At 36.3% G+C, this 16,245-nt stretch overlaps 1 protein-coding gene across 1 annotated transcript in view; it reads left to right on the forward strand.

Moving 5' to 3' along the window:
* Positions 1 to 16,245, forward strand: part of ttll5 (tubulin tyrosine ligase-like family, member 5) — a 241,876-nt gene that overhangs the window by 25,730 nt on the left and 199,901 nt on the right. The window contains exons 10-11 of the mRNA XM_079833468.1: positions 10,765 to 10,856; positions 13,371 to 13,478. Coding sequence (XP_079689594.1) covers positions 10,765 to 10,856; positions 13,371 to 13,478 — 200 coding nt within the window. The remainder of the gene's footprint in view (positions 1 to 10,764; positions 10,857 to 13,370; positions 13,479 to 16,245) is intronic.

Consider the following 16,245-nt stretch of genomic DNA (forward strand, 5'->3'; position numbering starts at 1 on the left):
TTGGAAATGTGTAATATGGTTTCTCATGTTTCGAAAATATTAGTTTAGTTTGACACAACTTGCATATAGTGTGGCTCTTGTCCAGGTCAAAATATGCCAATAAAAAGTTGACTAAAAGTTTGTCTATGGTGTTTTTGACTTAAGTGGACCTGACTGAAACATGGTACTATAATATTTTCGTATGGGTATGTCTGTGCAAGAAGTATATAAAGTTAGTAAGCAAAATAAAAAAAATAAAAAAATCTTAATTAGACCCAACTTTTGGGCGGTAATGTAAAGAGAAATTAAAGTGAATTAAGATAAACTAGTCAAACTATCACTATGGACTACGTCTACATGGACAGCAGTAATCTAATTATTGACCTCATTCTGAATAAGACCATATTCTGATTAAGGCGTTTACATGGACAGCAGTAATCTAATTATTGACCTTATTCTGAATAAGACTATATTCTGATTAAGGCGTTTACATGGACAGCAGTAATCTAATTATTGACGGACAGCAGTAATCTAATTATTGACCTTATTCTGAATAAGACTATATTCTGATTAAGGCGTTTACATGGACAGCAGTATTCTAATTATTGACGGACAGCAGTAATCTAATTATTGACCTTATTCTGAATAAGACTATATTCTGATTAAGGCGTTTACATGGACAGCAGTAATCTAATTATTGACGGACAGCAGTAATCTAATTATTGACCTTATTCTGAATAAGACCATATTCTGATTAAGGCATTTACATGGACAGCAGTAATCTAATTATTGACCTTATTCTGAATAAGACCATATTCTGATTAAGGCATTTACATGGACAGCAGTAATCTAATTACTCAGTACGTTTACATGGACAACAATACTCCGATATTAATCTGATTAAGACCATACTCTGATTAAGAAACTACCATGTAAACAGCGATTTCTAATTACCTTAATCCGGTTAAAGCCATACTCGAATTAAACAAAAATCGAATTAAGACATGTGGAGTATGCCTGTTTTAGTCGCATTATCTAAGTGCATTGTAGACATGTACACACCTTAATCTAACTATTAACGTCGTGAAGGAGTTTCCGCCGCGTTTTGTGACAGGTCACACACACACACACACACACACACACACACACACACACACACACACACACACACACACACACACACACACACACACACACACACACACACACACACACACACACACCAGGCAAGTGCAGAGGGGAGGGCTTTGGGGGCTCGTATCAAAAGTATATAAAGTGCCCCTCTAAACAATCATCAATAATATTGTGACAAATAAAACAGAATTTGAATTATAATTAATATAACCGCACGTACAAAACAATGCGCTTAAATTCCCGTTTATCTTTTACGTATCTTTCAGTCTGAAATGTCGTTGCCATGACGTGTTGCTATGGTGCGTGACTGCGTATGGAAGGATATCGCGGACAATTTTCAAAAGGAATTGCAAATGGTATTTGCAATTGCGCTTTCAATTTGTGGACGCATAATATGTGACACAATCCAAACGCAATTGCAAATCGCGCATTACCATTTGCATTTTCGTTTACGCAAACGCACAACGACTGCCAAATTTCAAATGGAAAAGCAAAGTCTGTTTGCAATTGCATTTCCAATGTCTTGCAAGTTATGACCCTGCCATTTTGGAATAGCAATAGAAAATCACCTATTTGCTCTTTCATTTCCTTCGTGTCCTGCCACAACCTGCACAAAATTCAAATGGAATCGCAATCCTCTTTGCGTTTGCATTTCCGATGCCTAACACAGTCAACTGTCAATCAGGCTTGAGGGCGGGGTTTATTGATGTAGTCGGAAAGTAGGCCACGCCCTCAAGTGGTGGAAATCCAAGGACTTTTTCATCATTATTCATTCCTAAGAACATGGGGAGAAATATCCAATGTGTCTATTTAGCAAAAACAACAAAAAAGTCATAAAACTACTGTGTAGTTTTTTGCACTTCAAACAAAGCCAAATACCTGGAAATAGACTATTTATCACCTGCCAACCAAACAAAAAGAAACCAAAAGAAGACTGCTCTGGTTGCAAGCAAATTGTCAAGAAGCAATTAAGATAAGGATGCTTTAACCGTTGACCAAAAGTAAGAATTTTGACAGATTAATATACAGTTAAACGGTTTAAAATGTGTATATATATTTATTTATTTATTTTTTTAAGGTTTTTATTTTTATTTAATTTTTTTGCTGCAAAGCAAAATATGCTAAATTCGGTTTAAAAATCAGTTCAATATATAATATAGGCCTAATCTTTTAAAATAGGCCTATTCTTTTATTGAACCTGGGGCAAAAAGACATTTTGAAAGATTTCACCAGCTGGTACTTTCGGTTTTGCCGCGGAGATCCTTGTGATAAATAAATGTGTTGTATTTATGATAATCCGTGTAGATTTCAGTTGACGAAAATAAATAATAAAAGCGTGATAAGTCACGAAAGACAACTGAATTACTGACAGGATGCTGTGCGCGTGTTCCGAGCGCAACACGGACAAGCGTGCCCAAACGGCCAAATAAACACAGAAATAGGCTATATCAAAATGCCAAGTCGAGTATTCACATAAACACAGTAGATGTAAGCACTGTGTGCGTGCACTGCACACACATAAATTTATAACCGGACCTCAAAGTGAAAAATTTTAAATAAATCTGATGAGAAAAAAATGCCGGTTCTTTATAAGATTCAATCTGATTTAGTAGTTTTTCGTTTTGTCATCTTAATGTATTAATTATTTAGAATAGCCTAAGTGAGAAATAGGCTATTTAGTATTTATTTATTTTATGCTTTTTATTTATATTACTTTATTATATATTATTTCAGTTTTTCTCTGTTGTCAGAAACGCTGCAGGTGCGTGAAAATTTGTGTGAATCCAGGTTCTGTTGTTAAGCTGTTCTGTCAAATCTGTTAAATGTCAAAATAAAGATACAAATATAGTTCAATGAATAGGAATAGGCTACATATGATGAAAATAATAATGTTGAATAAAATGAAATGAAGAAGAAAATCAGATCATCAGAGGAGGTAGGCTACGAAACGAACATGAACTGCGATTGAATGTCACTAATGTAGTTTTCTTTTCTTTTTTGATCGCTTGGCTCTTGAGCACAGAATCGTAGCCTATGGACAACACACAACTCACATCATGTCAAGTTTCTATAGATTTTCTGATTTTAACTCATCATGATAATTTACTGTGTCCGGTGCAATATGATGATATTCGTCTGATATAGGCTATAGCCTACCGAATGCAGTCATGTCACTTTTCTTATTTGCTGTTTTTTTTCTGGTTGCAGGTGAACATACAATCAGTTCTGCATTTTGACTTTGTTTGAACTAAAGAGTTTAAACTTGTTTTTTATTACAAAAATAGCCAAATCCCCCGTTTTCCACCACTTGAGGGCGTGGCCTACTTTCCGACTACATCAATAAACCCCGCCCTCAAGCCTGATTGACAGTTGACTGTGTTAGGCATCGGAAATGCAAACGCAAAGAGGATTGCGATTCCATTTGAATTTTGTGCAGGTTGTGGCAGGACACGAAGGAAATGAAAGAGCAAATAGGTGATTTTCTATTGCTATTCCAAAATGGCAGGGTCATAACTTGCAAGACATTGGAAATGCAATTGCAAACAGACTTTGCTTTTCCATTTGAAATTTGGCAGTCGTTGTGCGTTTGCCTAAACGAAAATGCAAATGGTAATGCGCGATTTGCAATTGCGTTTGGATTGTGTCACATATTATGCGTCCACAAATTGAAAACGCAATTGCAAATACCATTTGCAATTCCTTTTGAAAATTGTCCGCGATATCCTTCCATAACTGCGTGTCTTGCTCATAGACCGTAAAAACTCTGCTCACTCGGACACGGCCTCCTCTATATTTTTTTTCTTTGTGTTGCAATAATGCTCATTTTAAAAGTAAAATACGATCATTTTGTATCTGTAATCCCAGATTCATATTTGTCTGCTTACAACAGCGGTCGGGAACCTCTAGGCTTGCGAGCCATATGCCATTCAGTGAACGCTTGTGGCTCGATGGCAGAAAAAAAACAATCCAAACAATCACGATTTTGAAACCTTTTCATCACATTTTCATCATTTATCAAAACTATTATTCGAAATGTAGGCTGTCAAGAAGGAGGCAAGATGGGCAGTGTCTCTTAAAAAAACCTGAAAGACAATATTTAATATTACACAAAATAAAACATATATATATATAATATCATAAAAAAAGTATAAAAATCACTCGTTTTTATAAAGTCACACTGTCCAACAGCGACACCCGCAGGTAAAGTTACAGTGGGTTGCCTGAGCCCATTGATTTGAACACACCCACGAAAGTCGCGCTATGATTGGACCCCGGACAGCGTAGCGTGGCACGGGGACGTAATGACGTACCATTAATCAAACTATGTTCTGTAACATGTAAAACGGGAACATGAACGTAATATTCTAAAAGCAACTCATGTAAACACCTTAATCAGATTATTGCCTTATTCAGAGTAAGGTCAATAATTAGATTACTGCTGTCCATGTAAACGTAGTGAGTGACGGACAGCAGTAATCTAATTATTGACCTTATTCTGAATAAGACTATATTCTGATTAAGGGATTTACATGGACAGCAGTAATCTAATTATTGACGGACAGCAGTAATCTAATTATTGACCTTATTCTGAATAAGACCATATTCTGATTAAGGCGTTTACATGGACAGCAGTAATCTAATTATTGACCTTATTCTGAATAAGACCATATTCTGATTAAGGTGTTTACATGGACAGCAGTAATCTAATTATTGACCTTATTCTGAATAAGACCATATTCTGATTAAGGTGTTTACATGGACAGCAGTAATCTAATTATTGACCTTATTCTGAATAAGACTATATTCTGATTAAGGCGTTTACATGGACAGCAGTAATCTAATTATTGACGGACAGCAGTAATCTAATTATTGACCTTATTCTGAATAAGACTATATTCTGATTAAGGCGTTTACATGGACAGCAGTAATCTAATTATTGACGGACAGCAGTAATCTAATTATTGACCTTATTCTGAATAAGACCATATTCTGATTAAGGTGTTTACATGGACAGCAGTAATCTAATTATTGACCTTATTCTGAATAAGACCATATTCTGATTAAGGTGTTTACATGGACAGCAGTAATCTAATTATTGACCTTATTCTGAATAAGACTATATTCTGATTAAGGCGTTTACATGGACAGCAGTAATCTAATTATTGACGGACAGCAGTAATCTAATTATTGACCTTATTCTGAATAAGACTATATTCTGATTAAGGCGTTTACATGGACAGCAGTAATCTAATTATTGACGGACAGCAGTAATCTAATTATTGACCTTATTCTGAATAAGACTATATTCTGATTAAGGCGTTTACATGGACAGCAGTAATCTAATTATTGACGGACAGCAGTAATCTAATTATTGACCTTATTCTGAATAAGACCATATTCTGATTAAGGCGTTTACATGGACAGCAGTAATCTAATTATTGACGGACAGCAGTAATCTAATTATTGACCTTATTCTGAATAAGACAATATTCTGATTAAGGCGTTTACATGGACAGCAGTAATCTAATTATTGACGGACAGCAGTAATCTAATTATGGACCTTATTCTGAATAAGACCATATTCTGATTAAGGTATTTACATGGACAGCAGTAATCTAATTATTGACCTTATTCTGAATAAGACAATATTCTGATTAAGGCGTTTACATGGACAGCAGTAATCTAATTATTGACGGACAGCAGTAATCTAATTATTGACCTTATTCTGAATAAGACCATATTCTGATTAAGGTATTTACATGGACAGCAGTAATCTAATTATTGACCTTATTCTGAATAAGACCATATTCTGATTAAGGCGTTTACATGGACAGCAGTAATCTAATTATTGACCTTATTCTGAATAAGACCATATTCTGATTAAGGCGTTTACATGGACAGCAGTAATCTAATTATTGACGGACAGCAGTAATCTAATTATTGACCTTATTCTGAATAAGACCATATTCTGATTAAGGCGTTTACATGGACAGCAGTAATCTAATTATTGACGGACAGCAGTAATCTAATTATTGACCTTATTCTGAATAAGACAATATTCTGATTAAGGCGTTTACATGGACAGCAGTAATCTAATTATTGACGGACAGCAGTAATCTAATTATTGACCTTATTCTGAATAAGACCATATTCTGATTAAGGTATTTACATGGACAGCAGTAATCTAATTATTGACCTTATTCTGAATAAGACCATATTCTGATTAAGGCGTTTACATGGACAGCAGTAATCTAATTATTGACGGACAGCAGTAATCTAATTATTGACCTTATTCTGAATAAGACAATATTCTGATTAAGGCGTTTACATGGACAGCAGTAATCTAATTATTGACGGACAGCAGTAATCTAATTATTGACCTTATTCTGAATAAGACCATATTCTGATTAAGGTATTTACATGGACAGCAGTAATCTAATTATTGACCTTATTCTGAATAAGACAATATTCTGATTAAGGTATTTACATGGACAGCAGTAATCTAATTATTGATGGACAGCAGTAATCTAATTATTGACCTTATTCTGAATAAGACTATATTCTGATTAAGGCGTTTACATGGACAGCAGTAATCTAATTATTGACGGACAGCAGTAATCTAATTATTGACCTTATTCTGAATAAGACAATATTCTGATTAAGGCGTTTACATGGACAGCAGTAATCTAATTATTGACGGACAGCAGTAATCTAATTATTGACCTTATTCTGAATAAGACAATATTCTGATTAAGGCGTTTACATGAGTTGCTTTTAGAATATTCTGTTCATGTTCCCGTTTTACATGTTATAGAACATAGATCGATTAATGGTACGTCATTACGTCCCCATGCCACGCTGTCCGACGTCCAATCATAGCGCGACTTTGGCAGGTCTGTTAAAAATCAATGGGCTCAGGCAACCCGCTGTAACTTTAACCTGCAGGTGTCGCTGTTAGACAGTGTTACTTTATAAAAACAAGTGATTTTTATACTTTTTATATATAGAAATATATATTACAGGGCTCGACATTAAGCCTGTTCACACGCTTGTCCTTCGGACAAGTAAATCTGTCATTCACTTTTTTGTAAATATAATCTATTCTGAAGCAATGTTCTCACCAGTGTTTAATCAGCTTTGACATATTTAAATATGGATATTTGTCATATTTGTGCCTTTTTATAAAGGGCATTTTTCCATAATCTTATTAAATATAGGATATGCTTCGGCTTTCCTTTTATATTCTTAAATTTGATCAATAAATTAAATTAGAATAAGACACTATAGGCTGTTACCAATCAAATTAAATAATTTACACTGAAAAATTACAATTGCATTAAATAATGTTATGAGATTATTTTAAATATTTTTGAATATACGAATAAGAAATGTTGGAAAGATGAAACTAAACCACCTGTAGGTGGCGCAGGTGACCGTATTAATGAGCGAGTCATTGTGTCGATTCAGTGAAACGTCTGAATCATTCAAGAATTAGGCGGTCGTTTACGAATAGGTCATTGAATCTTTGATTCAACCGATTCATTAAAATGCTGAATCATTCAGTAACACACTGTTGCTGTGAGATGCGTTACGGTTCTGCTGTGATATTTGTTTGGAACTATTTTCGCTGCTGAAATAGAACAAAAACAGTCCATATTGCTTCTAAAATGTAAGTGACTTAAAGCTACACTGTGTGATATTTTCCCCCATCTAGTGGTGAACTTGTATATGACCATCCAGTGAATATTAGTTTCTGTTCTGTTCAATTCCGATTTCGTTTCAACTCCTACGGTGGCCGATTTAGTCCAAGATTAATATGGCTTCCAGTTCGACCTCGTCCGCATTCGACACGGTGCCTGTGGGATATTCTGTGCGCAGTGGGATGGCTGGAACTCAACTGGCCTAATTGTTCGGCTAGAAAGAACTGCAGCTAATCCAGAGTGAACTTTGATGATAGTAATGTTTATTCAGTCATCCAATTGCAAGGCATAAACAGGTTTGCATGGATATGTACATAAATGTGGTTTCTGTGAGAGAACAAATTAGGATGGTAAATATACATGATAATGACATGACAGAATATACACAGTTAAGAACTGTATAACTATACTTATAAGTTACATTTGTATAATGTAACCGTAAACCAGAGCTTATTGTACCACATATAGGCGCTAAATGCAGCTGCATTAAAAAGAGCGGAGCTGCCGCTGCTAACAAGCGGTGTCCGGTTACAAAAGTGTGTGCGCAGGTTTAGCTCTGTATAACAAGTGTTAATATGCCGATCAGACCTGATACATGTTTCCATCAACATACATTACAAGCAAATATTTTCTATAAACGAATAAACATTGTTAATAACTGAATGACTATTCAAATAGGTGAGCATTACGCTATTGTATGTTGACACAAAAATACTTCTGAGGTAACATCAACTGAATTACATGATGACACACTCTGAAACACATCCACAATGACAATAACTATTATTACTTACGGAGTTATTAACGCACAGAAATACCACACAAGGAAAAACAGACTTTTGAGGAATAAACAAGCCAGGAAAACTCTGTATAACTGTTACTGGAGCTGCTGAGATGAAAACTCTCTGCGCATGCACCAGACAAGTCTGAACAAGTTGACGCGCACAGTGTTAAAACCGGTTAAAAACGCGAAAGGCGAAGCTTGAATTTACGGGTATGTCCCTCTTTGGCTAATGTACTTTCAAGATGGAGGGGCAACATGGCGACCACCGTTAGATCCCATTACCTTATGTATTTTCAATGGCATATTATAAACTTACGAGAATACTTTATTACTTGAAAGAAGTAAATATACATTAATGAGCACATATATTTTTGAAAGAACTAAGTGTTTTTAGCTAAGAATAGACTAAAAAAGTTACACAGTGTAGCTTTAATGTTAAATAATTGTTTATGGAGCTGGCGTATGAAATCAGAGTCATTTTCAGTCGTGATGGTATTCAGGAAAACAACACTCTTGTTAGTGTAATGTTGCTTAACTGTATCATATGATATAAATATAAAAACTGCAAAATTTTAACTGTGTATGTTAACTGAGTTTCTGTGTGTGAGCGGCGCTCATTTGTTTTCGATTTTCTCCTCGAGAGGCTGCGCGAGCCTCAACAGCTCAACCTTGTTAACGTCAGTTCGTTTTATATTATTATCCACTATCGATCTCCACTTACACTAACTGATGCAGAATCATTCTTGCACTTTGGTAATTCCCTGGTTATTTTTAGTTTTGATGTTTTAACCAGGATACTTGTCCGTCGGGCAAGTAAAATTGTTTTTCACTTGCCCCTTCAAAAAATCCACTTGTCCCGGATAAGCGGACAAGCGTTAATGTCGAGCCCTGTATAATATATTTACGTTGTTTTATTTTTGTAATATTATATATTGTCTCTTTCAGTTTTTTTGAAGAGACACTGCCCCTCTTGTCTCCTTCTTGACAGCCTACATTTCGAATAATAGCTTTGATTAATGATGAAAAAGGTTTCAAACTCGTGATTGTTTGGATTGTTTTTTTCTGCCGTCCAGCCACAGGCATTCACTGAATGACCCTCGTGAGACTAGAGGTTCCCGACCGCTGTTGGAGACAGTTTGGTCACAATTATTGATTGATTGATTGAAAACTTTATTAATCCCGTTAGGGAAACTAATGAATCTAGGATTACAGATACAAATTTATTGTATTTTACTTTTAGAATGAGCAGAATAATTACAACACAAAGAAAAAAATACAGGGGAGGCAGTGTCAGAATGAGCAGTCAAGCTCTCCGATAATGCAACTAAAATAGGCATACTCCACATGTCTTGATTCGATTTGCGTTTACTTTGAGTATGACTTTAACCGGATTAAGGTAATTAGAAATAGCTGTTTACATGGTAGCTTCTTAATCAGAGTATGGTCTTAATCAGGTTAATATCGGAGTATTGTTGTCCATGTAAACATACTGACGATCAGCCTATCAAACTATCAATTCCTGAATTTAAATACAAAATTAAATAGATTTGAACGTTTTGATTTAAGTTTAAAAAGCATTTTATAGTTTAAAGGATAAATAGATAAATATTGAATTTCTAAATATATATTGTCAAAAAGTTTGATTTATTGAAATGTGCAACATGTTTTCTGCCCATGAACCATCAAAATCTATTTTTGCAGTATTACTGGAAGATGTAAAATTATTTTTGAATAGAGAGATTAACATTTTTAATGATACATTTTTTCCTCTTTTAAAAGTGTTGAGCGTACGGTCAGCAGATCATAGACACGTTTGACCATGTTTAAACCCACTGAACAGCAAAATCAATGAGTCTGTCCATCTCAATCGCTAATGATGCAGTAATCCTTAATTCCTGATGATTTTACAGTAGCTTGTGTTTGTCTTGCGGCAGCTTCGCGCCATAAAGCGTCACGCATGCTACAGTAATGCGAACGGGTCTAAGCTGTCAGAAATAATAGTTATATAACACATCTCATTGTTCATCGCTCTTAAACGGCTCAGGAATGTGATTTCAAATACAAGCTAATCCATGTGTTTGCTAATCATGTCAACATTGTTACGTTGTGCCCGTTTCTCAGTATTGTTTTGGCAGTGCTGACAGTCAGGGTTTCTCTTCCTTTCAGCTGCGATGACCCTGAAGTAGAGGATTATGGGAACAAATGGAGCATGAGCGCAATGCTGAGGTATTTGAGGCAAGAAGGCAAAGACACCACGTGTGAGTATATGTAAAATACATGTTTAACGCTGCATAACGTCTGACATTCACAAGCACTAATCTATAGTCATTCACAAGCACAAAGCACCAAGAGTCATGTGGAGATTGACGTGCTTCTCCTGACTAACAAATTGCTGGATTTATGACTTGCATTATGACCCACTAGATGGGTTTCATTCTGACACCATGTGCTAACTACACGCGACACGTGATAAAAGGCGTCTTTTCCATGTTAATTAGAGTTTTGGTCCTAACCAGCCGGAACAACAACACAAAACATGGCAATGATAATCTCAGGTAGTGTTTATGTGCTTTATTTGATGTTAAAAGCGTGTCATGTGACTTTGAATATCATTTAGTAGTCGTACTATAAGCAACAAAGGATAATTCGCCTCAGATCTTGAAATTAAACAAATGGAAACAAGAACATTTAAACCTGTGAACAAACAAGTGTATTCTATGATGATGATTGTTTTAGTAATTCAGTATGTATTTTAGTAATGTTTAAATGGTGTAATATTGTGCCCTGCACTTGCTGCGAGAGCCCGCCCACACGCCTTTTCTGATTGGCTGTGGTTTTTGATTAGGGTTGGGTACCGAATATTGTAACCGGTACCTATATAACCGGTATGTAACCGGGCCGAATCAGAACGCAGATTTCGTGCCGCATTTCAGTGCCACTTAAATTCAAACGCACTTACGCGATTTGGCTGGAGGCGAGCCAGAGACCGACACGCTCAGCGCTCAACACATATCACAACTACTCAGTGTTTTCAACCACATCATGTTTATTGTAGGTTTCAGACATTTAAATGCACATAATTACTAGCAAAACATACACTGATGTCTATAGAAGCGGCAATAACAATCCTTTCAGTTATAATTTGACTCCGTGTTTTTATATAGTTTACTCTACTCCTCTCCCAGTTCACCGGCCACTTACTTTCATGTGTTTCGTAGGACGAGGATGAATTCACGTGATGTTAATCCGACAGATCCGATTCTCTGAGACGCAAACTAACATGGCGACGCCCATCGCGCATTATAGATCAACTAACATGATCATTATAAAGGGTTTTAAATGACAAAACACATTCACTTACATATTTGAAAATCTGAATATCAGATAGTTTAACAAGTTTATGAATATTTTGAATAAAAAAGAAAAACGGTAAAGCTGTCATACAGCGCTATTGTGGCTATGTGTGTGTGTCATGTAAGAAGCATGACGTGTCGCCATGGAAACAATAAGGCGATGCGTTATGAAATATTTAGCCAGAGAATTATGGTCATATTTCTGCTAAATAAAGCTGAACCTTGAAGCTGGTTTATAGGATACCAAGAATACTGACAACGTTGCTGTTATTGGTCCTGTAACTGTTATTCGGTGTTAAATTAGGCCTGTTGTAGTTGGGTTAGGTGGCTTAGGTTTAACTGTGAATTTGTTTTTAAATTTATTTATATTTATATATTTAAGTATACTTTAAGCTTTTAATAAATTGTTAAATTTAAAGAATAAAAATAAAAAAAATCAATAAAAAGCCATTCTTTAATGTCATCCACCGTCATTTTGGGGCTCTTTAATTTAAAAATAAAAAAAAGGCAGTATCTGTTTAGGCACCGGTACCATTTTAAAAGTAATGGTTTGGCACCGGTATCGTAAAAACCCAAACAATACCCAACCCTACTGCCATCCACTAGCAATCGACTAGCGGCCAGAGGAGAACTGGCTTCTCCCAAGGTTTTTTCTCCATTCTGTCTCCTGATGGAATTTTGGTTTCTTGCCTCTGTCGCCTTTGGCTTTTGGCTTGCTTAGTTGGGGACACTACACTAAATATTCAACTACATCACTGATCCGCTCGCATTGTCACTATATGATAATTGAACTGAGCGAATGACATCACTGTTTTCTCCAGAGTGGCTGTATGGCCGAATCAAATTATGTTGCATTATTTTCCTGTTTAACACTGTGAAGCTGCTTTTAAACTAATCGGCATTGTTAAAAGGGCTATATAAACAAAGGTGACTTGACTTTATGGGAGTGCGTTCTTTGGTAATTTGCCCTTTTTGGTAAATCTGGCCTTTAATCTTCTGTTTGAATTCTACTAATGGCACATGAAGATGGAAAAAGTATGAGATGGGGGGGAAACTTTAAAAAGTTCTGTGTTCCCCTGAGAAACTGTGTTTGTTTTCAAAACTTTTTGCATTCACTCGAACCGTTCTCTTTGTGTTCTCTTGCAAATCTTTTGCTATCTCTCAAAACGTTTTTGAGTTCCCCTGAAAAACTTTACGTTTGCTTGCAAAAAAATTATATTTTAATGCTTGTGTGTTCACTCATAAATGTTGTCATTCTCTTGAAAAGGTGTTGTGTTCCCCTGAGAAACTTTACTTGGAAAAACTGGTGATGGAAAATAATATTGAATTTGGGAGTGGTCATGCTTTGCATGAATATATAAATGTTTAAATGAGCATTTCTGGATTGATCAGCTGATGCTTCTTCTCTGTGTTTGTCAGTGCTCATGGGTCAGATTGAGGATCTGATTGTTAAAGCTGTGCTGAGCGCTGAGATCCACATCGCCACCGCCTGCAAGATGTTTGTCCCTCATCGATGCAACTGCTTCGGTAAGACCCATCAGATATGGCTAATCATTTTTTTTTTACGTTATGGCATTTAGTTTATATTATACATATATGCTGTTTTCCTTCTGACAAAAACATTACTCCTATTGTGGTGTAATGAAGTTCGTTGTTATGGGAAGAAGGAGGCGGGAACCGGCGAACATTCAAAAAGACTTTAATAAATAAACAAACACCTCACGGACGACTGCCGCGCACACACTTAAAAAAACATAAACACTCGTCCTTCACTGTTGTCGCTCCTCCTTTTAAGCTCCCGTCACGCCTCCGCGAGATCCGAGACCGGAGTGATGCGCAGCCTCATCATCAAATCACTCACCGGCCTTGCGCCGCTCTCACGGCTCTCGCTCGCCACATGCCCCAATCGCCCCTCGCAGGCCGGGGGCAGTGTTGCCACAGTTACTTTGAAAAAGTAACTTAGTTACTTTACAGATTACTTGATTTTAAAAGTAACTAAGTTACTTTACAGATTACTTGATTTTAAAAGTAACTAAGTTAGATTACTTTATTAGTTACATTCATCAGTTGCCGACAACACCTCTGCAGCCTCAACATAAAAATGACAACCGTTTTTGCCAACACTGTATTGGAAAGTGCATTTTTAACAGTAACGTCAACAATGTATCTCCTGAAATTGTATCTCCAAAAAAAATCTTTTGACTCATTTTATAAAATCTAAACATGTTAATGAAAAGGTACAAATTACTTTGTGTTCTTATTAAATACATTTATGAAAAACAATTTATATTTAATTTTTAATTTATATTTATATATGAATGTAAATAATTATATGGGCCTACACAAATAATATAAAATAACAAGATTTATATTTTATTGTAAACGTATTGTGCAGCTCTGTAAAGGGACAACAAATATATGATCGATACGTGAGAACAATATATTTTTTAATAATCTTTAAGTGCACAAAACTATGAAAATATATGAAACGCTTCAAAACAGAGCGGCAACAAAGCGCTTATGCGCATCCCGGGTGCAGAATGATGCGCTTAAAGCAACATGGAATCAGTGTGTGCAGTGCAGCGCGAGTGCACATTGAAAAGTCCACGGCATAAAGAGAAGAGATGTTGAGCCCACAAATCCTAGTCTACTATGTAGCCTATATCGGTCCAAACATTCACTGATTATTTGTTTCTTCACAGTTTTAAATTCCGGTTATTGTGCGTGTGATGCTAATTAATAGTCCTTGTGTTGTCACCTGGGTAGCGAGCACAACATCTTTCAGAAACCGCTAGATAAACTCCAGGAAGAGAAATAATTTTATCAACATATCAAGTATTATAACGGTAATATATCATATTGGAGTGAGCTTTACCGAGCAGCTGCTGACTGGAACCGAACGCGACGCGCAGTTTTGCTGAACGGAGAATGACAGAGCAGCGGAGGAAAGACATTCAACTATGGAATGGCTTTAGATGACTTTGTAGGCTACTAGCAAATCATAATATACTAATAATGATTGCTGAAGGATAATGTGACAATATATATTTCTGATGATTATTTAATTATCAAGACATGCCTAATCTGAGCAAGTGACTGCCTGTCTTGAGTTTTGTCGACAGACGGAGGCGAATTCTCTATGCAGGAAAACCCCTGCTGAGACTAAACAAGAAAGCAAAAATATATATTTTTACTAAGGAAAATGACAAAAATAGTAACTCACAGTGACTTGGATAAGTTACTTTAATCTGATTATAATAGTAACGCGTTAGATTACTCGTTACTGGAAAAAGTAGTCAAATTAGAGTAACGCGTTACTGGCATCACTGGCCGGGGGTACTCACGAGACTACGCTCTACTCCCCCCGGGGCCAGCCTTGCTGGCCGCAGAACCTGGGATATGGACAGGCGAGACGAGAGAAAGGAGACGGAAGCACAAGGAGCGACACAGATGAGAGAGAGGAGAGACGGGAAAAAAAATCCTAGTGTGGTTCCCAGACACACTGGCCCTCATTGATCAAAAGTGCGTACACCAATTTTCCAGCGTACACCTGGCGTACACCCAAAACCACGGTGACTTTGAGATTTATCAATATGGACGTTGGCGTACGGCACGCTCAAATCCTTCGCCAGCTCAGAAGGTGGTGTACGCACGCGCAGAAGAACTATTCCTAACACCACAAAACACACTGACAAAGATATGCTATATTATGACCCACTGTAAAAAAACAACAACAACTAAAGCCCTATTCGCACGGGATTAGTTTTATCTGGGAACCTCGTGTGATTTAGAAATGACTCCCCCACATCTGAATTTTGCGTGGCGCATTCACACGGGATTTAGCAAGCTTGTGATTTTACTCGAATTTACTGACTTAAAGTGAAAGTATAATCCGCGCGGCCGCACGGGAATTCATAACGGTGCGCATTATATGCAGCCTAGTGCCATTCTTCGTGAAAGATAAAGATGGAACAGGAAACAAAAACCTTGCAAAAATGATATACGATCCGCCTAATCCCGGCCAAATCACAGATGCCGATTCGCACGGGACTAATATTATCACAGGTGCGCACGGACTGGGACTGAAAATAATTCAGACTGACAAAATAATAAAAATTACATTCTTCTTCTTTTAAATAATAATAATAATAATAAAATAAATAATAATAATAACGACATTCTTCTTCTAAATAACAATAAGTGTCATTAATAATACAAATCATAATAATAATAACAATAAGAATCTTACAAATTGTCATGCAATTATTAATGTGAATGAATGGTACTCCACATC

Source organism: Gobio gobio (genome assembly GCF_949357685.1).
Source record: "Gobio gobio genome assembly, chromosome: 13".
NCBI lineage: Eukaryota > Metazoa > Chordata > Actinopteri > Cypriniformes > Gobionidae > Gobio > Gobio gobio.